Raw genomic sequence first — 25095 nt, forward strand, 5'->3', positions numbered from 1 at the left:
ATATAGTAACCACGGAGGCCATGGCTTGTAATGTATGATAGGAAGCTGCAGACCATGGACTATTTGGCATAGCTTTTAATGGTCGAAGGGTAGTACATCTGCGCAGCTATTATGAAGGTGTCATGAAACACGAAACTTGGGAAAAACCAATGAAGCAGGTTTGATACCACACGTTTTTAGCCTTTTTAAGGTTTTGTTTGCAAAACAAAACCTTATTAAAATCAGTTTAATGTCTGTCTGTCTGCCTGTCTGTCTTTTTTTAAGGTTTTGTGTGAAACAAAACCTTATTAGAATGGTGACGGTGTCTGTCTGTCCGTCTGTCCGTCTGTCTGTCTGTCTGTCTGTCTGTCTGTCTGTCTGTCTGTCTGTCTGTCTGTCACACCCGATTTATTCGGAAACGGCTAGACCGATTGTCACGAAAATTGGTGAGAGTATGTAATCTGGTGATCCCTTTACATGCAGTAAGTGGCGCCATCTTGCGTTAAGTTTAAGGGGGGGCTCTCCGTACATGTGAATGGAGGGTGCAAATTTTTTTTTCACAGAATGTAGCCAAGTAGGGTATCAAATGAAAGGTCTCAATTAGTACTTTTCGAATCTGGTTCAATATTTGATATTAGATGCAACATAGGGGAGTAAGGGTTGAAAATATGACCCACAAAAAGTGTAACAGGTCTCGTTCTCAGAACCTATCCAACCGAAAAATCTGGAAAAAATCACAGTGGTGCATCTCTACGAAATCTAGGCCTCAAAATATATCCGGTTTCGATATCTGCACAAATAAAGTTAATAATAGTATATTTCCACATTTTAGAAATTTACCCGGCACCCCCCCTTATGTTCATCCCAGAAATACAAAATTTGGCATGAGTGTAACGAAGAATATAATGCACAGTTTGGTCAAGTTTGAAGAAAATCCAACTATTATTAACAAAGTTATTGGGGGTGAAACTTTACAATTTTTTGTGAATTTCGTGCACTCTACAACCCGCATGACGTCATCATCACATATCAGTTCGTCAATACCACAACGAAATGAATTCTTATGAATTGGGTCCCAGACAATTATTTTGTTTTAGTTTTTTAGTTATTTGTCAACCAGACATGTGTATATGTAGGTATATAATATATGCGTGCTAATGAACTTTGCGGCTAGTGCCTAATTCAGATAGATATAAGACGTAAATCGGAAATATGGGTACGATAAATTTAGATATGTGCATATATGTGTACAGCAGGTAATAGGCAGTTTGTTTGTTTAGGGTGAGCGTGATATCTATGGCTCTAATATGTACGTATGTCTCGTAGTTTGGAAAAATATGAAGGATTATGTTGGATTTGTAGCTATATACGGACAGAGAAATGTGCGTCTCTTACGTAAGATGAACACAAAACCTTTATACCCGAAGCGCGAGCTTCCGGTATTCCGACTTGTTTTCTTTTTTTATTGAGGAGGTGGAAATTTTAAAAGACACTGGCCTGCACACGCCAGCGTGTGGGATTCTTACCCACTAAAACCCCACCCCGACTCCCCCCCAAGCCCCGTGCAACCACCGTACGGTATTACATCACGGGACGGAGTCAGCTCATTTTAGCTTGCTCCCCTTTTGTATCTACGCGGCGTACGTAACCGCGCTTTTCTGGTCTCCTCTGCCTTTCGCAGTTTGCTCTTGATAAATACGACCATGCAGTTGATCGCATCCCAGTCTTCCTGACATGCTAGCCTTCTTCACACCAGATTCTCTGGTACGAGCACCTCTCCTAGAGTCTCTTCTAGCCTCCACAAACCTTGAACAGTGGAAGAATACATGCTCTGGGTCCTCTGGGACTCCATTGAAGTTTGGACAATCGGGTGAGGTATCTAGTTTAAACCTGAACAAGTACTGGCTCCAAGCCGAATGACGAATGCTGCATCATCTGAGACAATCCTGAATGCCGAGCACACCCTTAGGGCTGTTCTTCTGTAGACTGAACTCAGTTCGTTACTACACTACCCTAGCTATAAGCAACCTGGAAGCATGCCGTGGCCCTCTCCCGTTCGGCGTCATTTTTGCCAGAGCCACACTTACAGTGGATGCTTTGTCATAGACCTACTGCACGTGTACCTTATAGCTCCCAAGTATTTGATGGCAGGCTTAGAAATGATGATGTGATTCCCAATTTGAATACGGGCAAAATTTCTTTTACGGCGCTTGGTGATGAGGATCGCTTCCGTTTTTTCCTCCGCAAGTGTCAGATCAGAACTCTCTAGCCAACCCTTAACAGCACTGATCGCTTCACATGAGTATAACTCAGCATCTCCGAGATGCTTTGCGACAACAACCAGCGCTATATTATCGGTGTAGCCCACCATCGTGCATTCCTCCGGAAGGGGAAGATTAAAAACATCGTTCTGCATGATGTTCCACAGCAGTGGGCCCAGTATGGCCCCGGTCTGTCTGTCTGCCTGTCTGCCACACGCACTTTTCTCAGAAACGGCTATACCGATTAGCACGAACTTTGGTGAGAAGGGGGGAACTGTGGACCCCAGGCATGCGTGAGTGATATCCTTCGACATTGTGATTGAAGGGGGTTCCCCATACATGTAAAAGGAGGTTGTAAATTTTTTTTCACTGAATATAGTAATGTGGGGTATCAAATGAAAGGTCTCGACCAGTACTTTTCGAAGCCAGTCTTAATTTTGAGATTTATTAGAAAGGCGGAGAGTGGGAGGGGTCGAAAGTGATGATTTCTTTAACGGACCCATTCTCAGAAACTACCCAACCGAAAAATCTGAAAAAAATAATGAAGTTGCCTCTGTATGGTGCCCAGGCCTCAAAATACTCTACATATCGATATCCGTTCAAATTAAGTTAATAATAGTATATTACCATATTTTTGGGGAAATTGAGTAAAACCCCCCTTAAGTGTATCCCATAGTTATAAAAGTTGGTAGTAGTTAAAATATAATATGAAGCATAGTTTAATCAAAATCATACTATTAGTAACAAAGTTGCAGTAGCTCAAAGTTGACTTTACCGTGTAAATTTACTGCGAATGAATATCAATATCACACTAAAGTGGGTAGTCAGACATGATAAATGCATATACATAACGGGCTACGTACAAATGGGATAGTTCTACACTTAAATATACTTGCAGCAGAAGCAAACAAAACCTTTCATACCTGAAGTGCCCAGCTTCCAGTTTCCCGACTTGTTTATGCGTACACGGAGGTGTAAAAATCTTAGAAAGATACGTTTCTTCCAGCTCTGCCGCACAAGTATCTGAACTAGAGCGGGCGCGTGTGATATTCGCACTTAATAAAATCCACATCTCCAGTCCTAGCCATCCGAGAGTACCATGTAGGTGTGATTTCCCAGGGTGGCTTTGCCTTTAGGCATTCTTCCTTTGATCAGTTCGTTCCATATTTAGCCGTAAACCAGTTTCTCTTCGATCTCAGCACATCCGTCGACGCACCATCGCGAAGCTTGGGCAGTGAAACATCACATGCTCTAGATTCTTCGGGGTGCCTCTCCATACAGGACAATTTATCGAATTATCCAGCCCAAATCGGGACAGATATTGCCTGTAACAACCAATTTCCCGCTTCCGCTGAAACCGCACCCTAATATTGAGTTTTTACTTCCATCAACCCTTCGAAGTCTCGTTCAAGAGAGAGAGAGAGAGAGAGAGAGATTGCAAGTGCCTCCGCCTCCACACATGATGCGTAAAGCTGAATAGTTCGCACCACTCTGGCAAAAACCAATCTCCGATAGTATTTCAGCCCACCAATATTCGCGGCAATCTTGCAAGTGCCATGGCACTGAATTCCTTTTGGTATGCTTACTTTAGGTTATCCTCAGCTCAGCTTGGTCTCAATTGTCACCGCCAGGAACTTGATAGCCAGCTTGAAGACCGCCATACGTCCTCCCAATGTCACCCGCATCGGATTTTTCTTTCAACGACTGGTTATTAAAACCGTTTTCGTTTTCTTTCCTCTCGGGTGAACCCAGTCTTTTCCAGCCAGGTCTCACTCTCACCGTCTCTGTGGTGCAAACTACTACAGTCAAGTCATTGACAAAGCCTATAGCCGTAGCCTGCTCTAGGATGGAAAGAACAAGCAACGCAGAATACATGATATTTCACAGCGAGAGGCCCAGTACAGAGCCCTGTGGACATAACACCATAGCAGCTCCCAGGAATCATAGCGTCTCTGCCAAGCTCACTACCGTGCTTATTTTCACCAGCAGCATCAAATTTTACCCGCAACTTTTCGTCGGTAACTGGAAATAACACGCGCTCGTTAACCTAGACCACCATTTGGCTTTCGTTGTTTTAGTGGTGAGGAAACTGAAAGAAAACAATTTTTTCAGAAGAATTGGACAATTCACCCAATGAGGTTGGCAAAGCCTCCTTTAAGGGAAGTATGTGGTTCGCAAAGCCTCCTTTAAGGGAAGTATGTGGTTCGCAAAGCTGTGATTTCGTTGTTCCACTAGTTGTTGATGCAGTCGCCTTCTGGGCATAATAGCATCGGACGCGTATGCCACCCATTGGATGATTTAGATGACTTTTTCTACGCTCTTATCATTCAGGGATATATCAGATCCAAGTGCAGCAGATACCACTCTCGAAAGCTTTCGCCGCCCAACTCGGCAACCAATTTGGCATTCTATGATAGCTGTTTTTGGAGCCCCATGCAGATCCAGGCCACTTCACACAGATTGCCCGGTGTCTACTATAAGTCTAGCCCTCAGAAAATCGCCAAGCAACTCTTCGCACTAAAGTAGCACTCATGTATTGTACGTCCGCTTTAGACCCCAAACCCTTCCCTCTGAAAGCGCATGAGTTCCTAACCAGGCCGTGCACCAAGTATACCTCCGCGAATGCTTCAGGCAATACACGTTCTTTCGCATTCGCTGTCCAGTTGCCCCATTCCACGGGGCCACGGGCTAACGTCATAGCAGCTGATATGTTGATATGGCTCACTATTTCTGGCCACATCGTTAACTTTCTCGCGAATAGTTTGTGAGAGTAGATCCTGTACCGCCTGGCAGTGATTTACGTTGGTTTGTATGAAACTCATCATTGCGTGGAAGGGTCTTCTGAATTTCGGGCATTTCCTGTTGCCTGCAATGTGCCAATGGACTACACCCTCCTTTCCTTGGCGCAGTGGGCAATTAGGGTCTGCTCTATAGGGCTTCTACGATGGACTGGAGAAAACCCCTAAACGTACCATCTCGAATCCACTCTGACAATCAGGTGAGAATAAACACTCAAGGGATCCATAACAAAGTCCTCCGTAACATATACAGAGGGAATGAATGCTACGATAACTGTAGCGAAGACACTGTTAGTAGTCTGGAACTGAAGGTAAAGTATGGAAACGATCAACTACACTAAGTAATTCTCTAATTTATGCTTAAAGTTAGGGACAGATGATCAATGCGTTATGACTGTCAACGAGGCATTACCTGCTCCATACGTAAAGAAGGAAATATCGCCTAGTGCAATTATGGAAGTACATATCTTGTTCCTCAGTACCGTCTATAAGATATTGTTAAACCGTATAGTTCCAAAACGACCAACATATCATCAGCTCGTATCAAATTCTCATCCCTGGCAGATAATCATCAGAACACTAACAGTGATAACATCCAATAACACTATCTAATTGACAACAATACAGGGATTAGGTACAACTTTAACGACGTTCGAAATTTGTTCTATCTAGGCTCAAAATCACAACCGATAACAGCTATGATGACCAAATCCGCGCAGGATTGCTAGAGCCCAGTTCATTTTGGGAAAAGCAGTTTCAGTTGGGTTAAGCTTCTGCTCCTCACGTATTCCCTGGAAAAATGGGTGTTTCATTGTCAACGACGCAACAACTGGTATCCTATGTACCTTAGTAAGGAACTCCAGTCATTCTGGGTTTGTCCCGAGACACACCAATTCGATGGATTTTTAGCAACCAAAATTGCACGCTCAGCCGCGTGTGAGACTGGAATCCGCTCAAGAATTTTCGGTCCGGTGCTGCAGGTCATCTCATCCGTATGGGACATAAAGAATACGTGGCAGACTTTGTTTTAGATGGAACGATGACGTTATCCAGGACGCAGATATCTACTGAGAATGTCGGATTAGTAGAACTCATCGCGAGCTAGGGATGTTTGGAGTTCCTAACTGACGAAGGCCTAAATTGCACAGCGGCGGCAATGTTTATGTATAACGTACTATTTAAAGTGCTGAACCTCTCAATTACTGTCGCCACCTCTCTGTCAATTCCTGCTTCTGTTGGTCTTTCCATATCAACCAGAGAAACTGGATTTCACATCATTGACGCGCGTAATCTAATCCACAAGAATATATGGCCATAGACGAATTCAAGCCCGGATGAGAGAAAAGGAGGGAGAGGGACCGTGTAACACGCTGCCGTCAAACTATGCACAAAGCTGATATTGCGATCATGACTGATGATGTGAATATCAAGGTGGGTTCTGATAATACTTTTCTCGAACAGTCTATAACAGAAACAGCCTTGGGGACCATAACGAGAATAGATAGGGGTGTGTGGCTTTGAATAGCTTGCATCACCTCGTAAATGATGGCATATTGCTCAATTATAGAACCTGCTGTAAGGTCAGTTGAGTTTCTGCTGATCGACAAATGAATCCACCACATTGCAATCAGTAGTGAATTTAGAGGTCGTCGTCTGGATGTTCGAAACAACAAAGAGCTGATATCGGGATCGGTCGAGATCATTATTTGTTGGTTGCCTGCATACGGCGTTCGCATCTTCTCACGGGAGCGGAAAGTGGGTTCACTTTCGGTTTGACCTTCTTGCTTTAGAAGAAGTTTCGCGATTTCGATGAGTTTTAGAGATTTTGAAACAAGCTGATATTGGAAGTCCAAACTGTACATTTTGACCGTATTTTACCTTTTTAACTTCCATAAAGGATCCACACAAATTAAAATGTATGAAGCTTACAGCGACAGTGTCCCAAAAAAACGCCAAAATTAGTTAAGAAATTCTGCGCTGGGAATTTTGATATTAAAACTGCTCCTCCGTCAGGACAACCTCCCGAGATTGATTTTGACTAAATTCGCATAGCGCTTCAAACAACTTCAAAAGAAAAACTTCATCAAAGGAAGTTATGCTGTCAGTGAGGAGTGATCGGAAGGGTGTAGTGTTTTTTAAGGAACTGAACGAACAGTTTGGAAGAGTATTCTCGTCACCAGAAACTCCCAGAGCTCTTCAATCGTGAAAGACGTGTTACATCACGACAAGATGAAAGAAAGATGGCAAACATTTACCAACCAAAAAATTCTAAGAACATGTAAAAGACACAATGACTTTTAGCTCAATCCGACATCCTGCTGGCTAGATGGGAGACATCCTAAATAGCTCGCTGAAAAATATTGATGAAAGTTGAGCCACTCTCAAAGTATTCCTTCCCCAGCCGCAAGTGAGTTGCTAGTTAAGCGCTAAGGGAGCTCCGAATGTGGCTGACTCCAGGGACTTCAAAGCGGATCAAGGAACATACAGAAGTCCTGTCGCGAGAAGAAGGGGTGAATGATTTGCTTGTATTACGAGACCGCGGCAAATTGCGGGAAGTTCAGCGTTGTGGGCGCCGTGACAGAAGGGATTTTTTTTATAGCGCTAGTTAGAGAAGCAAAAGCTGTCCCGTGTAACAACAATTTCACTAATGCAACTGCAACTGGTCGCAGGGGCGAAAACCGTCGATCCATCTACGTCAAGGAAATGCTTAACCGGTGGAGTTAATATTTCACCATTGCTCCTAATTGTACAAAATGAGGTAAAATTTGACCTTTTATGGATTATCTTTATGGACTAATTCTCCAAATAGAAAGGAAATTATCTTGACCATAATGCGCTCGAGCAAGGAAAAGCTACTGGTTTGAAGATCTCCTCGCGGAGCTTTTCATTGCGGCTCCGGTTCTCATTGCAGACCGTTTCTTCTACTTTTTTTATATCTTTCCCAGTGAAGGAAGGAAAGCGATTATTGTAAATATCTCGAAAAAAAGGAATCCACTTTTAGCGCAACAATTACGGGGGTAGATGTGTGCTCACTGCTGCCGCAAAAATTACAGCTATGTTATCCTGTAACGCCTTAAAGAACTGGTCGAAAGCTTGATCGACGGTGAGCAGGTTGAAGTCTGTTCTAGATTTTCTGAACTGTTTACATTATATAGGATGCCAGGATCATTTTGAAGCGTTCCACTCACCTGCTCTTTAGCGAATTGCCAGGAAGACTTTCGACCGCATGGGCCTGAATTCTTTACGCAAGAGGGCGATTCCGTGGAAGCTTACAGGCATTGTCAGAGGGACATATGGTAGTGAAAAATGTCCCATTCTAACTCGGTGCAGAATTTCAGACCAATTTCAAATCCGAAATGGTTATATTCTATTCTGTGTTCTCTGTTGCCGATACTATCCCTTCTTACTATCGGCGACGTTCGCATACTCCTCTCTCTCTCATCTTTCCTCGATGACATCAACTACGCTCACGGCACTTATTGGCGATCTTACCGGCGCCAAATTAGGAAATAGGGGCAAGCGGAATATTCAGCTTGTAGTGCTGTAACTCTCACTTAAGTTGGAGCAAGCGGGGTTTCTGGATACCCTTGGTGTTATTGAGGAGTATATTCGAAAACCAATTCATGTCCTAAGATAATGACTATTGGTCGTCACCGGTTAGTCTGCCCTTATCTGAGGAATGGATAACCTTCCCATAGCAAATTAAAAATTCGAAATCTGCGGGTTACTAGTCGTGAGATTTCTGTCCCTTTCAGAAGAATCTTGCGACAAGTAGGGAATACTGTGTGTGAATTTTAATCTACACCCTAAAATTAAGTCACAATCTCTATTGAATAAAGATGCACCTTTTAGGATGACTTCACCTACTCCTAGAGATACCTGGGTGTTACATGCGGACTATAGTCATTCCCTCCTCCTCTTTCAAAGGGCTTGGGATTATTCTTGGCCCTTTTTGGATAAAACAGCGAACTGCTAATATGTCAAAAAATATCGTTGCCACCGGTCTACACTTTCGATATTCTGCTCATTAATACAAATATGAAGAATAATGATGATTTATCATAGATTGGTAATGTTGATTTTTTTGGCTTTTATCGTAAGTATAGTAGCCGATGAGAGAGCAACCAGAAGTAATTTGCTTGGTAGAGGTATCTGCGCAAATTTATATCCGCGGTGTTTTCAGCGATTGAAAAGAAGGAAGCAAAATACAGAGCTATCATCACATCCATTAGCCAAGCCAAAATGGGGGAGTTCACGGATTCCGTTTTCTACTCCCGCACAGGGCCTACGTCTTTATTTCCCTTGTTGATATCAAAAATTATTTTGCTTCAGTTTGGAGGAGTAGTCCATATTCGTGCGGCACAGTGACTTGCCATATCATCCACGAGGGGTGGAGCTTTAGCCGGTTGAGAATAGTGGTGAAGTGGTCCCTCCACCTTTTCAGCTGCTTATCCACGTAGTTAAGAAGCTTACTGTTAACTTCCAAGTTCTTTTGTATTGCAATATACGTTGCTATTTGTGGAAGTTTCTACTTTCCTGAGAAAGGCTGAAATTTCTTTTGTTACGGTGTACACTACGAAATACTTTTGTAGTAGAAATGCTTCTCAGAGGTGTAGAGGAGGCAGACGGGCCAGGAAACCTCCCAGCTAAGTCAACAATAAAAGTTGGCCAGAACCTTTAAGTTGGGGTACAGGTCGTTATGCTGTGGATCAATACTGACCAGCCTTAGCACGGGATTCATCTGAAGTCTTTCCTGTATGAAGTCTGTCACCATGTGAACCGAGATAGCACTTCCAGGTCATATGTCTTAGGAGAATTTCTGGGGAAGTGTTCTGGGCCCGGTTAAATGCGGTTGTATCTACATTGTGGGCAGACCTTCTTCTGGACTCAAAGGTGGAGTTCCGCTGTGTAACTCGGATACCGTACCGCACCGTAGCGGAAGAGGCGCTTGGTAGATCGCGCATTCAACAATCTGAATGCTGAGCCATCCTTAAGTATAAACCGTTATTGCCGTGCTAGTCGCAGTGGGACTCTGATTCTGATCTCCAAATCAATCCGTATCCGAGGAGGACTTTGGCCTTGGGCAGACTTCGCGAGTACTCATGTAACGTTACCAGGACTTAATTGTAACATAACTTCACAGCGTCGCTCTGGCTCCCACTTGTAGCCATCAACAGAGATATTAGACTCTCACTCCCACTAGTGAATTCAAGGTCACCATTCATTGCAGGCAAAACGATGGTTATGGTCTTTAAATCAATCCGGGTCCAAAGAGGGCAGTGGTGTTAGGACGACACGACGAGTATCCAACGGAACCCGGCTGTAACAGACCTTAACTATCAACAGCGGCTTCAGACCACTATCTCCAACCACTGGCCTCTAAGTCACGGTAGCCAGTCAGGCCTAGTAACCTTCTTTTGGAAAGTCGTCGCTAACCCGTTCATGCCTGAGATAATGACACTATCAAAAGCGCCCCAGTGCTCAACATATTCTCGAGTTGGCTCGTGGTGATGCCTCATATTGAATTTGGAGGGCTAACCCTCTGATTCCCGGCCAGCAGACACAGTAGTGCACCTCTTGTTTTGACAATTCCATTCTACTACTGATCGCCATACAGTCCATCTAACTAGATGTTCTTTGCTGGTAAGTTTCTCGAACGATGATGAGGCGGTTAAAGTTGCCGAAATTTAGGAACTTTTCACTGTTCTTTTTATAGCCGAACGTGACGTCTTTCAAAGGAATTTCCTGAACTGCGTGCATCTGCTAATACCTCTTCTCTAGATCGGAAAACTCTGCTGGTATGTAGCACTGCACGTATATGGCGTTCCTTAACCTCGACTTAAGCTGAGAGAAACCGGTTCCCAAGTCATGAGAGCGCGGTCCCTGCAGTGGTCGGATATCTGACACCGAATTCCTTTCTCCTACCATTAAACTAATCAGAGTACGGAACCACAGTGCTAAGAGTCCGGTTCCACCATTCCACTTCGCTTGGACTCAGAATGTCTAGCTTTTAATTCCGGGATTCTCTTTCAAGTTGGAGAAAGCGAACATTGTGGAGCTTTGACACCATTGTCAAAGAGCGTGCGCACTTTTCGGAAACCAATCATAAATGAATTTTAATAAGCATAATTCGTAGCCATAGCCACCAAGTCAGTTCCTATCCGAAGGGCTGTCGGCATTACGGTAGTAATAGATTTGCGAAATTTCTAAATTGGTATTCCTTTTAATTTTTACTCTTTAGTTCGCCACATAATTAAATTTATAAGTAGGTACCTTAAGGTTTTCACATAGGAAACAACAAAACCTTTCATGCCTGAAGCGTATTGCTTCGAGATCCCGACTTGCTGTTTGGCGTTCAGAAAGGTTTTCGTTGTTCTTCGCGACTGGAAACTTAAATGTTGAGTGGTTATTTAGTTTTACTTGAGGAAGGAGTTACCTTCCTATTCCCTCTTTTCGTAAGCATCCTTGGAAGGATATGACGATAAATTCATCCAAATTCAATTATTTCTCAATGGCGACGGCGTGTATTTAAACTTCGCGGTGACCTCGATTGCTTGTCCCAGATTAAGCAGCGCTGCTCAAAATTTAATTGAAAAGCAAATCCTCTTACTGCGTCACTGAAACATGCACGTTTATATTCGACGATTTATCATTGAATGGAGTTTGTCATCAGGATTTCACTTGCCAAAATTCCCTTTTTGCCACTATCGATTTCAAGTCGGTGCTTGGCGCATTTTCCGAATGTTCATCGACAAAATGATCCAACAAATCAACTTAATGGTGTGGTAAAGCAAATCTGCATGAACGCCATAGCTGTTGCCGTCACCGTCACCTCCGCGCCAACTCTGCTCCGCATTCAGGCACGCCCGTAATAGCTGGTATGACTAAATCGCATTATCGTTTTCCCAGACAGACGGTCAAAATGAAATTGAAATTGAAACATTTCAGCAGCTCAATAAATCGATTCAAATGAAATGTGAACGTGCATAATATGTTCCCTCTCCGCTTTCGGAGTCAGGCACCGAACGACCGACCTCTCGTTCACATGTGAGCCCGATGCGCTCCTAAATTATCCTTAATGTCATATTTTCAATAGCTATTTGCCATCATCTCCGACATTATCATAAAAATGTCATTACGAAATCAAAATGTGATAAAAATATGGAAAAAAACGAGTGGCAGAATCGATAGGATATGGCTGTGGTCTCGGCCAGGGTACCAAAAACGCATTTCCTCGCTCCATAAATATATATTTCAAATAATGTTTTTACAGGATAATGGGACAACGGCCTTCTTAGCTGTCTGCTAGGGTGGTTGGGCGGGAGGTAGATAAGTGGATCCGAGGGAGAAATTCGTTTTAGCGAAAAGCTCAAATCGAATAAATATTTGATTGGTCACGTTCCTGATGGTCCTTTCGACCTAAAGTAGCTGCTCAATTGGGCGCGAATTGCTTTCAGACTTTTCCTCAGGCGAGTTACCAGTAAAAATTCATTCAAACGTGAAATCGGTGTTCTACAGAATTAATATTGGGGTTTGAGTATTGCTGCCTCCGCTTGACCAAGTTATTTGGGGAGAGACTTACATGTTAGTCGTTTCAGAGATGGGAGCGAAACTGAGATCCCGAAAGGACTTGAAGCCAAAATGTTTATTGGAACTTTTATTGGACTCAGGGAATTGTCTGGTAACCCTAGAATTATCAGATCTAATTTTCTATCATTTCTCGATTCCTCACTCATATAATTAGACTTTTTCTCCTTGGGATATCACGTTTACGCCGGCGAAAAGCGTTGGTAATACGAGACACCTTCCAGTTGCTTGAAGGTTTCAGAGGTTGTTAAAATCTGGAGCATCTATCAAAGAAGAGATAAGGACGCTATAAACCGTGTCCAAGTCACATTGTTCGCTTTTCGGTAATATATGAAGAGGGATAGTGTAGAAGCTAATGAATGAATTCCAAACATAAAAAAGTTTTGAAGAACTCAATTACATTATCCTCCAATTGTTTTACATGCTTTCGGTGGAAACAAACAATTCAAAACTTCTAACTCCACTTCAAACCCGCATAATTCTTTCTGAATTCTGCAAGTATAATTGTAGTTATAACAACGCCACTCTACCAAAAGTTTTCCATTTCCACATCACCTTCTATTCCCTGGAAAAGTGTCTAGTTCAGATAGCTTTTGCAAGTATCCTTTCTGGCGACTTAGCGTACGTATACATGACTGGCCCACCATGCTGCAAGCAACTAGCCGGCTTTTAAGAGGCTCCTCTGTACTTACTACCAATTCACTCTATATTCCTCTGTTTTCCCAAATTCCCATGAAGAGTTTAATTAAAATCGCATTAGGGAGTAGATGTGATTTCAGAAAATTTCGACATGGAATTATTCCTGGCCCAAAGAGAGGAAGACATGATGCTTATTAAATTTTAATCATTTAAAGTGATGTTTGTGAAGTAGTTTCGGAGCGTACTGTGAACTTTGCCGAAGTTGTAAGATTAAATTAGGAAAATATTTACAGTAATTTCGAAGATTATCCTCACTTGTTTTAATTAAATTTGTAAAACTACAAGTCGTGGAGAGGAAACATCAAAAATACAGGAAGAGGTAGAAACTCCTTGTACTTAGGAGGATGACTTTTGGTAATGCGCTGCTTAAAATTTCCAGTGTTATAGAAAGCGTTAGAAACGGTCGATATTTTGGTTGTCTGCGGAAGAAACAAGAGTGTTATGTATTTGTCCTAAGCATTGAAGGCTATTTGGTAATAGTCATAATTAGGAGGATTTTCTCTACGTCTTGAAAACGACCTTGCCTTTGATAGAGATAGATTATGTTGATCAATCTTACAACCGACAAAAATTGTAGGATATCGTCTAATTCTAGACGTTTAAAAAACATTGTGAATGCTTCGGTTCTTCCTGTTGAGCTCCGACAATATGAGTGTCGTGTTTGTTAAATCTTTTTCCATTTCCCAGAACTTATTTTTCTATGGCGTTTACAGTCCAATGTCGGTCCTTGGCCTCTGGAAGCCTTCGTCACCATTCTTTTTTGTTGAGCGTCCTCCAAAAACTGCGTAGCGGGTTGTCCATTCAGGTGGTTGTTTACTTTCCACCTTGGATTTGATTACTTGCTGAAAACTCTTCTGTCATGAATAAACTCTACATGGACTGCCCACCGGAGCTTCTAAATTTAAATAAGAATGGTGACTTCTAGTCCTATAAAAAGCACAAGTCACTGCTGTCTTTTATTCGTCATCGGCTGTCAATTTCCTGTCTAAGGTTTTCTTGAAAAGCATTGACTGTTTGCTCTCTGACCTAATTCATTGCCTACCTCTCACCGGGGTATCAGCACAATTTGAGTGATTTTATGGCAGTCTGTCTGCCGACTAGAAGTGCAATAGTTTGCTTCATACAGTCTTTTTGACAGCTGAAATAAGAGGACCTGCCTTTCAAGCATAATTCCGCTTAGCTCAAAGCATGAAACATTTTTGGTGCCAAAACTCCTGTATCTGCTCCTCTCGCTATAAGGTACTAATCAGTACGTGCCATTTTTTATTATTTATTAGTTACTTTCTCGCTCGTTATTATCTAAAATCGTTTATTTAAATGAAATTTCGCTGTCATATATACTATCTCCCACTATCATCAGCATTTTGAGAGAATGGCTAAAAAGAACAGTGAGGTTCTCTCGATTGAACTTCCGACACACTGATATCCTCGGGTATTTCGAAGATTGTCCTTTTGATCTGCATTTTATTAGAAGAAAGGGGAAGGGAAAGGAGTCAATCGAAGAAGGGCCTTTGAGAATGCTGTTGGATAAGTTATCATTTTGCCAGTGATGCCAACGGAGGGTAGTCTTGACGTTGAGGAGCTTGCATAGCTCCTTATCTGTTATACCGCACTGGGGCTTCTTCTGTTCGTCCAAATTACCCCGCCACAGATAATCATCGCTCGTACCATCGCGGTATACACGCAAATCATCAAAGCTTTGTTAGAGTGACCCTGGTATTAGTCCTTTTAGATTAACCCTCTGCACCCGCGTCTAAGCGTTTTAATTTTTTTATTGTAGATTAAGTCGGACTTCACCATACATACGGACAAAATGATCAGATCACTAACGCGCTACTATTGGCTATCTAGGCAAATACTAACATTTCAATACAAAACAAGTCGGGAAACCGGAAGCTGGGCGCTTCAGGCATGAAAGGTTTTGTTTGCTTCTTGTGTGAGTATATTTGAGTGTAGAACTATTCCATTTGTGTGTAGCCTTTTAAGAATATGTATTTAGCATATCAAATTTAGTACTGCGGGTTGTAAATTTACACGGTAAAGACAAATTTGAGCTACTGTAACTTTGTTACTAATAGTATGATTTTGATCAAACTTGGAAATAATATGCTTCATATTATATTTACTACTTCCAACTTTTATAACTCTGAGATAAACTTAAGGGGGGTTTTACTCAATTTTCCCGAAAATATCGATATCGATATGGAGAGTATTTTGAGGCCTGGGCACCGTATAGAGGCAGCTTCATGATTTTTATCAGATTTTTCGGTTAAGTAGTTTCTGAGAATGGGTCCGTTAAAGAAATCATCACTTTGCACCCCTCACACTCCCCGCCTTTTTAGCAAATCTTAAAACTAAGATCGGCTTCGAGGAGTACTAATCGACACGACTATATTTGATGGAAAAAAATTTTACACCCCCCTTTTACATGTATGGAGAGCGTGTGCATGTTAACATAGGTATAATGTATAGCGCATAAGAACCTTAGTTGTCCCGGACTTCCTTCACTGTTTTCGACATCTAAGTGGCTAGTTACGGACCATCGATTTAAAGGAGGGTGTTTGAGCTGCCCCCAGGACTTCTCGAGAAGCTTGCATCCCTCCTTCACCATTCTGCGCCTGTTGATGAAGCTTGTCATTCGAAATTTTATCAGACCAGAATCTCGATGACACGTCGCAGAAAAATATTGAGGAAGGCTTGGAGCGTTTGTGCACTGTCAGTCGCTCTTCATCTGCTGCTTCCATATAGCAATAGAGAAAGCACATTAGGTCAGAGCAGTCTGAACTTGATTTTGATGTTGAGATACCTGCATTTCCAGATTTTAGACAAAGCAGCGAAGTCGGAACTAGTGCCTTCAATGCGTGCAGCGACATAAAGTTAGGGATGCCGTCGACAGAAAGACATGTAAATTCATCAACACCTTCGATATTCTGCCCATTAATGCAAGTAAGAAGAGTGTGATAACCCGATAGACTGAGACCCTTGGTGATATCGATATTTGTCTTTAGTCCGGTTCAGCTTGCCTCCTTTCACAAATCCAAAGTCTTTTGGATAAATTCCATGGCTCGGTGACTGAGCAAGGAGATGCCATCAAACAGTGATAAAAAATATCATAATCCATTGAAAACTTCCATGTCCTTCGGACTAGATATCAAGAAGAATGACTGCAAGGAGCGATAATATCGGGGATAGGATGCAACACCGGCGGACTCCATTTCGGACCTCCCGTCTGAGATTTCACCTCGGTGTAGAACATGATATTTTGCGCCATCATACATCGCGCTGCTAATAGCTATTATTATCCCTGCTGATTCTGTTGAAAATTTTCTAGAAATTGATGAGGAGTAGATGAAGCGGAGATTTAAACTTCGCATACTTTTCCAAAGCTATCTGAATGGAATCGATATGCTCAGTGCATGTAGATTCAAAGCAGAAACTAGACTGCTCTCTGTCGATTAAGCTTTCGAGAAACATCTCATCATCTAACATCATCTAAGATTATTTTAGCTATTATCCTTACGAGGGCAGGGAGCACGCAAATATCTCCGATTGCCAGGATCGTACAAGTGAAGATAGTAACTCCGTCAAACTCAGTGGCATTATTCTGTTTGAATTCATTGATGACATGCACATTTTTGAACGCGAAGGGAGTTGCGCGATCAAAATTCTGCGCATTCCCGTGTATGTGATGCAATGCATTGGTGTGTACCCAAGTGTTTTGTGAGTTGCTGCGAGTAGGTGGCAACATCTGTCATAATAATAAATATTGTATAGCTGTTTACGGCTTCACACCTCCCAGCAGGAACCAAAGGCAAAACTTCCTTAAATATTCATTTCTGATTAATCGTAATTGACCTTAATGGAATCACTAGGTGACATCAACACACTGATTCACTAATTCTTTAACTGCATGGTTCTAACACCACTTACCTACTTCGTCCCTACCCGAAAGATGGAGATGGAGAAATGCCTGAGCTCACTGCAGGTCTACTCGTCAAATCTGCACTCCTCCATTACAGTGCATGCCTCTAAGACGACCATTTGTCCTCAATCCTGGTAAAAGCATTTCCCATGCATAGTATAGTCAGCAGCAGTGTTCCCTTTCTTTATATGTGCCCTATTCACTACTACTTCCACCCAATTGCCTATTGCCAACTACGAAGAAGAAGAAAAGGTTGTTGGCCATTCACATCGGGACATAGGGACTTGTATTTGAATGCATATGAATCGAAATAGTCAATAGCCGACCATTCACGTCTGGGAGAGACATAAGTGTTCCTGTGCAGATGTTTTGAGTAGAGTTAGAGTACCACAATGTTGGAAACAGGTGGTAAAGAAGCTTGTAAGTAATGGCGGCGGTCATTTTCTACATGCTAGTCCCATATAGCAGCACTTCTACTTGGAATAGTCGTTGGTATTGAGGTACCTGCATTTGGAGAAAAGAGCAAAGGCCAATTTAAAGTTACATCGGGTTGGGTGCCAACATCGCGTCGGCCGCAATAACAGTACCAAAATTACAAATTAGAGGACGCCTGGAATTCTGTATTCATTGAAAAGAAATGTATCTGCAGTCCGAGTTTCCATCCCTCCATTTTCAATCCAGCAATCAAATTGAAGTGGAAAACTTGATGAGAGAACAAAAATGTGTCATCAGGGGTATTTTGGGAAAGATATCGTGATCTACTGAAGCTCTTGATGTTCTCTACCCAAGTTAGCATAGAAAATACCGTCGATCCGCGAATGCAGATGCTACTGGGGTCCGTAGTTTAGACAGTGTAACTGAGTCGTAGTATCAGGATTCACCAGTATATTACAAGCGGAGATACTGACGATACTGAAAACATTTCGATGGCTGCGACATAATTCCCTACTCCATTGCACCCGCATATTCTAGGTAACAGTTTCTTTCAAAGGGGAGGACTGTTATCAAACGTGAGAGGATGTTGTGATGAGTATTGCTGAAGATGGCCAAAATGACTATCCGGGCCGACTACGGGCAAAGCTAACCTAAAAATAGAAAAAGTTGTGAACAGCAGTGCGGGTCCGCCAGTACCTAATAGGGATTATTTTAATCACCTCAACCCCTTTCACGTTAGTTTGAAGTCATACCGTAATCACAAACAAGTATTTGGTGAATTCATTTAAAGTTCCAGAAAATGAACGTCGAGGAAAGTGGAGATAATATCGGCTCTTGGAGTTTTGAGCCCGTTATAGAAATGTCGAAATCGAGGAGTGAAGATTCACAACGAGGTCTATCTAAAATATTCAAATATCTTTGGCATCTTATAGCGGTTCTCGCAAGTGGGTAGCCTTTGAAGGATGTCAATCAAAGGGTACACGGAATTTCTTCAAGAGATATCGGTCAGTCGCAAACTACCAGCCTAATTCCCGCTTGTTATGGAGAAACTTTCAGTGGCGACTAAGTATGTATCAATCATGTTTGTCGGGTTATGTGATAAATTTGACATAAAAAAAAATATTCCACTGAATGAGTTGCCTTAACCTATTTTGGAAAAGTGTCGGACATTGTCCGAGAATATGCATCTAGCTTAAATCTGCTGTTTTCTTTTCAAGAAAAACACGTTTTTCTATAGGAAGCAAAGAAAATTTATTCAAAATGCTGGCCCTTGCTATCTACACATTTTTTCCACCTCTCGGTTAATTTATGGATACCATGCCAATAAAATTGTTGATCTTTCGAGGCAAACCACACCATCATGCCATTTTCGGAAGTTTGCATAAAAATCGGAGTGCTGCCCAACGAGCGAGTGGCCCATCGATGAAAACAGATGATAGGTGGATGGGGCAAGGTCTGGTGAATAAGCGGAGTGGGGTAGTATCTCCCAGTTAAGCGTTTCTAAGTAGTTTCGAACTTTTTTCGACGTATGCGACGGAGCATTATCGTGGAGAAAAATCAGCTTTTCATGTCTTTGTTGTTTCGGCCGGTTTTCATCCAGAGCACGATGCAATTTGATGAGTTATTGGTGATAATGGTAGGCATCTACGGTCCTCTTAAGACACGGATTGATTTTGTGACCACAATCAGAGCCCCGCTGAGAGAAGCAACAACGGTACCAGTCTATACCAAGTGCATGTCTTAGCATTCATACTGGTGGATGCAAGAATTACCTAAATCTCTACCGAACTAAAGAGTACGGCACCCGTGTTGATACGCAACACCACGTCGAGGCCCGAAGGTCTCTTCTCGCTTGAGCATAACCACAACCACCATGAAACTCCCACTAGGGGGGCCAACCGCAAATAACCGAGCTGTCCTCACATACAACGGGAGTTCACCCGAAGTATGTGAGTCCAGGGGCTTTGCCGGTTCCCATGGTACCAGTATACCCCTGGTAAGGTTTCGTGACCAATTTGCCACTTCAGATGAGTCCCCGTGCAGACTCGGGTCTGATCGCCCTGATTAGGCCTTTCGAGCATTCGCCTACTGAATCACGGCCGGCAAACCAAAGTGATTACAGTGTCTCCCGGTGCCACCACTATAGAGGTTCTCCTCGGCCACTTGGTTTTGGTTTGGCCGATAGGATTACCGCCCCATCTTCCTCGCCGCCACCTCTGAGCACCAACAATTCATAGTAGACAATACGCCGCTGGTCCCACCAAACGCATAGCATCGTCTTTCGTCCGAAGCGATTTGGTCTTGCAGAAGATGTCGCTGGTTGGCCAGCATCAACCAACGATTTTTTTCGTTTGTCTGATCGCCCTGATTAGGCCTTTCGAGCATTCGCCTACTGAATCACGGCCGGCAAACCAAAGTGATTACAGTGTCTCCCGGTGCCACCACTATAGAGGTTCTCCTCGGCCACTTGGTTTTGGTTTGGCCGATAGGATTACCGCCCCATCTTCCTCGCCGCCACCTCTGAGCACCAACAATTCATAGTAGACAATACGCCGCTGGTCCCACCAAACGCATAGCATCGTCTTTCGTCCGAAGCGATTTGGTCTTGCAGAAGATGTCGCTGGTTGGCCAGCATCAACCAACGATTTTTTTCGTTTATGGTTCTCAAAATAAATCCATTTTTTGTCGCCAGTCATAATCCGATTCAAAAACATCTTTTCTGTGTCTGGTAAGCAAGATTTTTTATGTATATGTATCGTTCAATTCATGCAGCACCCATTTTCCGATCTTTCGAACCTTACCTACTGCACGTAGATGCATGGAAACAGGTTGTTAAGAGACACCTAATTGCTTGGCGAGCATTTTCTGCGTTTGAGTATCATCCTCGTCCAAAAGAGCCTCCAATTCGTGGTGCTTAACTTCCCCAGGCCGATTTTCACGCTCCTTGTCGCTCAGATCGTAATCGCCATCTTTGGGCCGACGGAACCATAGAATCGATAGAGCACTGTCGCCGGAGGTTTCCACAAGCATTTTATGCAATTCAGCGGCTGATTTCTTCAAATTGAAGCAATAAAGCACAGCCTCGCGCAAATGCTTCTTTCCGGGAACAAAACTGGACATGATTATTGAAGAGAAAAAAGATGTTTTTGCATGAAATTGCTGATGATATGCACTGACAACTGTTGACAAATGTCGAACTAAAAAGAAATATATGGCGTACTCACAGCAACTCGATACGCTCACTGTCACCATCTGTGAGCAAATAGCGGATTTAAGCTTGCAAATGTGGTAGGTGTCATCATTCTCGACACAGAATCTCCAATAACCAGTGATCATTCCTACTATGATCCCAACGTACTTCTTAGTGAGGTTTGAACAGCCCTACGAACGCTTGGGTTCGTATCCTCCATGAGCACTCTGGACTGTCCCATTCCTGGTAAGTTCGCCCAGAATAGTTTCCTCAACCGTCACCTTTCACTCCTTAGCGTCATGGTCATGAATTCTTTCCCGATTCCATTAAAAAGTTTTTGGGTTATATAGCGTTTTCCTCTTGTTTTGGCCAGCTCATCTGTTGCCTCATTGCCTTTTAACCTAATATGGTCTGGAGCGCAAAGTATCCAGATATTATTCTGCTAGCCCAATATATTCAATTTATTTAAGCATTCCCATGACAGTTTAGAATTCACCTGGCGGGATCTAAGTGTCTTCATAGTCCACTAGCTGTACTGCCCTTCTTTCCTTTGGAGGCTGAAGGGGACACACCTATATGTGGCTTATTTTTCTGCCTTGAATACACTGTTGTGCTTACCCATTCGTAGATTATCAGTTGTTGGTTTAAGCCGTAGGTTACTGTCACGTTCTCTCAATTTACTCCACCGTGTTTCGTTTGCTTACATTCAGTGCTAACATATTTTGAACGCACCACAGAGGTGTCGAGATTTCATTGAAAGCAGCTCTGTCCTGTAGGAGGATCACCTGTCCGAAACGAAATCCTCCGTTAAAATCTTATTAAAATTAATAGAAAGAGGAAGAACAATGTGAGGCTTACATTTTTCAAGACAAGATTCGCAGGTCTTCAGGTCCACAAAAAAGTCAATAAGAAATTCAACAATATGCGCATTTCTCCGTCTCGTCTCCGAGAAATATATGGGGACTGGCAAAATCATTATCTTGTATAGTAAGAGCTTTGATCGTATGGTGAGACGGTTCGAGCGGAACAGTTTTTATAAGCACAAATAGGCTCTGTTGGCTGACAACGCGGATTTCATCATGGTCTGAATTATCGACGCTGAAAGTTGGGCATGAACATGGAAAGCGCACACAAGCTGCTATGAGAAGAATTTAGTTCGTAATACTAATAAAAACAATAAAGGTGTCATAGGGACGGACGCATAAGGATCTTATAGGGAGGAAAGGAATATCCCGTTTAATGGCGTTAACGACACTACTTCTTTGGAAATTCGCAGCATATTCTCAAAGCAGTGTTTCCGGGATACGTTCCCATTTCTCCCCTGCTATTGACTTGTAAATCATCAAAGCCCTTGTAGCTGTCCCACCTCTTTTATGTCCTCAACATACGTTTTTCAAAGTAGCTAGAAACTATGGTGCCTTTAGTTGGATTGAGGCCCAGTTCGGCAGATGATTAGATTCTTTCACGTAGGCTCTCCTCATATTCGCCACTACAGATTAATGCAATAACGTCAGCGTAACCGTGCTTCTGGATTCCGGCATATGTTAGCTCTCCTTGGAATTCACCGACTAGTATATTCCGCAATAGCTCTGTTAGTAGCCCTGTAGGAAACTTTGAGCTGTATTCATGACAACAGAAATGTTACTTCTTGCTACTTCTATTTGCCTGTTTTCGACGGCCATTTGGTTAAGTACATGTCGTATCTCTGCATGCGACGTGTTGTCGAAACACTCTGTACATCGAAAAGCGCGTACAGGGCTACTTCTTGGGTATTTAGATCACCGAATAATACGTCGATCGGCTGATGTAGGGCATGTAAAAATCCTGCAAGGTGAGCATGTCGACGCGTTAAAATGTTAGTTATAATGCCGTTGTCCAATTCCTTTTCTGCGGTTTTCATGCTAGGTCATAATGTGAGGCAAATGCTTCCTTTCGGAACAAGGACAACTTTTGTCGGCCTTTATGTCCTTGGTGTATATCCGAAGGCTATGCTGCTCCTTATTACCCTGACGAAAAAACCTAAAATGATTTCTATGACCTTCTGAAGTAGTACTGGGAAAATACCATCCTCTTCGTATACATATATGTGTGCAGAATACACCCCTATATTTTCAGGCAGCCGCTCAGTCATAATGTCGACCTCTTACCAACGCCGAATATCGGTGTACCTACTGTTTCTAATTAAAGAGGCTACCTGATTCTCTTAACATTTTTCGATATCTGAGAATGTAATGGAAAATAAGATCAAGTTTCTCTGGGTGCAACCTTTGAACAAGCTTTTAAATCCCCATTCGCAGTCTCTTTGCAGAGAAAGAAATATTCTAAATAACGGGGATGGGCAATGTATATGCAGTGACTCCTTTAAACTCCTCGTATAAGTTGACACATGTATGCGTCGTATGATCGGGGTACGCTGGCCTGATATTACCACATATCATTCCGGGAAGTCATGGGGGAAACTGAAGCGTATTTCGAGTAACCGCGGGCTACAGTTTATATGTTATACCCCACCAACGGGTAAATAGCAACCATATATTGGTAAAGCCACCATCATTGTACTTTCTCATTAAGTTATTGCCAAAAAGCATTGCGTCGTGGAAATCATGTTTTAACAGTAAGGTCATCTGAAAAAAACAAAAGTCTTCAACACGTTGTTCTGGAGTTTTGAAATTCTATTCAACTCAGTTTATAAAATTAAAGTGTAGCTCCTGTCTGAAACTTGTATGTTTCCTAGCTGTTGGGGGAGCATAGGACACTCACATAATATTGTTTCTTATTATTCTTTTTAAGATGAAACAGCGACGGAACAGCTGGAAAACTGATGAAATTGCACCCGGGATACTAGAACTCTGGGGAGGTTTTTACTTGCCTGACGTAGTTCCTTGCGGCTACTTTCTCTCTCCTAGCATGAGGCCGTACTTAGCGAGGAACCGGTAGTATCTCAGAAATGAGCTCCAAGAAATATCATAAGTTGTATTTTTAGAGGTTAAAAAATTGTTAGCGGTTTATACGAGTGTATTGTCCTGAAAAGGGACTATATTGGAAAAAATTTCATTTCAAATGCGGGTACTTTTTGACCCTTTTTTATACAAGTCATCTAAAGCCATATCATAGGCTGAATATTGCTTCGTCCTTTTGCAGAAACCATCAAAAGACACAATGTTCATTAAATTGTCTTCACAGACTCACAGACTCCACCCAACCCACAACTTGTGAATCGTATGACAAAATTTCTCGAAAATCGAACACCTACGCCCGGAGGATGCTCCAAATTAGACATGTTATTCAGATCCTGTTATTCCAAAACAGGACAGGCAGGAACCCAAAGACATTACATGATGCTTACATTTTTAAGGCGTACTTTAAACATGTGCCGGCCCCTAACCTTGTTCGTCTCTTTGCCGAGCGTAACTCCACGAGAATGTGTGACTGAAACAATCCAATTTTCAAGCAAAAGTAACAAGCAAATGCTTTCAGTATCAAAGGACTTTAGCCACGCGTTTGTTCAATCTAAAATAACATTGTCGTTGTATTCGTCCCTATGAGCAAACTTTCTCCGTTTTACTTTTTGCAGTCTTGCTCTTTGGAAAAAGCGAATAACAGATGAGATGCCACTTAATGGGCCTTGTTCTGGAAGAGTCTGCAGCCACGCTTAATTGGGCATTAAATGCTAGACAAAGGATAAGTTGTTAAACCCTGAGAAAGAAAATGTGTCCTTTTGTTTGGCGACATATTCTCTCGAAAGTCTGAATTAACGATACTAGTCCCTTCCAAAGAGAAATGAATATTTGAAGGATTCGATCTGAATATTTTCGAAAATTCGTTTAAATGCATTATGTGCGAAGAGTACTAGAAAGGATCAAGGAGTAATGCCATTATAAATTTTAATCACTTCGCATATATAATTCTTTGATTTCAACCCAATTTTAAAATCCTCCAATTTCTCCATTTTATTTCAGGAATCGCGAACGGTGGTGCTCTTAAAGTCAATTTAATTGTAGAGCCGCCTGCGGTGCGAAAGGGTCAGCACGCCACCCTACGTTGCCTATACGATTTGGGTAGCGCCCCCTTATACTCGATAAAATTCTACCGAGGCTTAAGGGAGTTCTATCGATACTCACCTTCAGAGGAACCTGCCAATAAAATTTTTGCCTTTCCTGGCATCAACGTGGACGTAAGTGTAAACTGGCTCGTGTGGATGATTTATTAGCTTCCCCTAGTAGA

The 25095-nt window shown here is 42.4% G+C and overlaps 1 protein-coding gene across 1 annotated transcript in view; it reads left to right on the forward strand.

Moving 5' to 3' along the window:
- Positions 1-25095, forward strand: part of LOC119658244 — a 419442-nt gene that overhangs the window by 112854 nt on the left and 281493 nt on the right. The window contains exon 3 of the mRNA XM_038065521.1: positions 24831-25045. Coding sequence (XP_037921449.1) covers positions 24831-25045 — 215 coding nt within the window. The remainder of the gene's footprint in view (positions 1-24830; positions 25046-25095) is intronic.

This window comes from Hermetia illucens, chromosome 5 (genome assembly GCF_905115235.1).
Source record: "Hermetia illucens chromosome 5, iHerIll2.2.curated.20191125, whole genome shotgun sequence".
In the NCBI taxonomy this organism is placed as follows: Eukaryota; Metazoa; Arthropoda; class Insecta; order Diptera; family Stratiomyidae; genus Hermetia; species Hermetia illucens.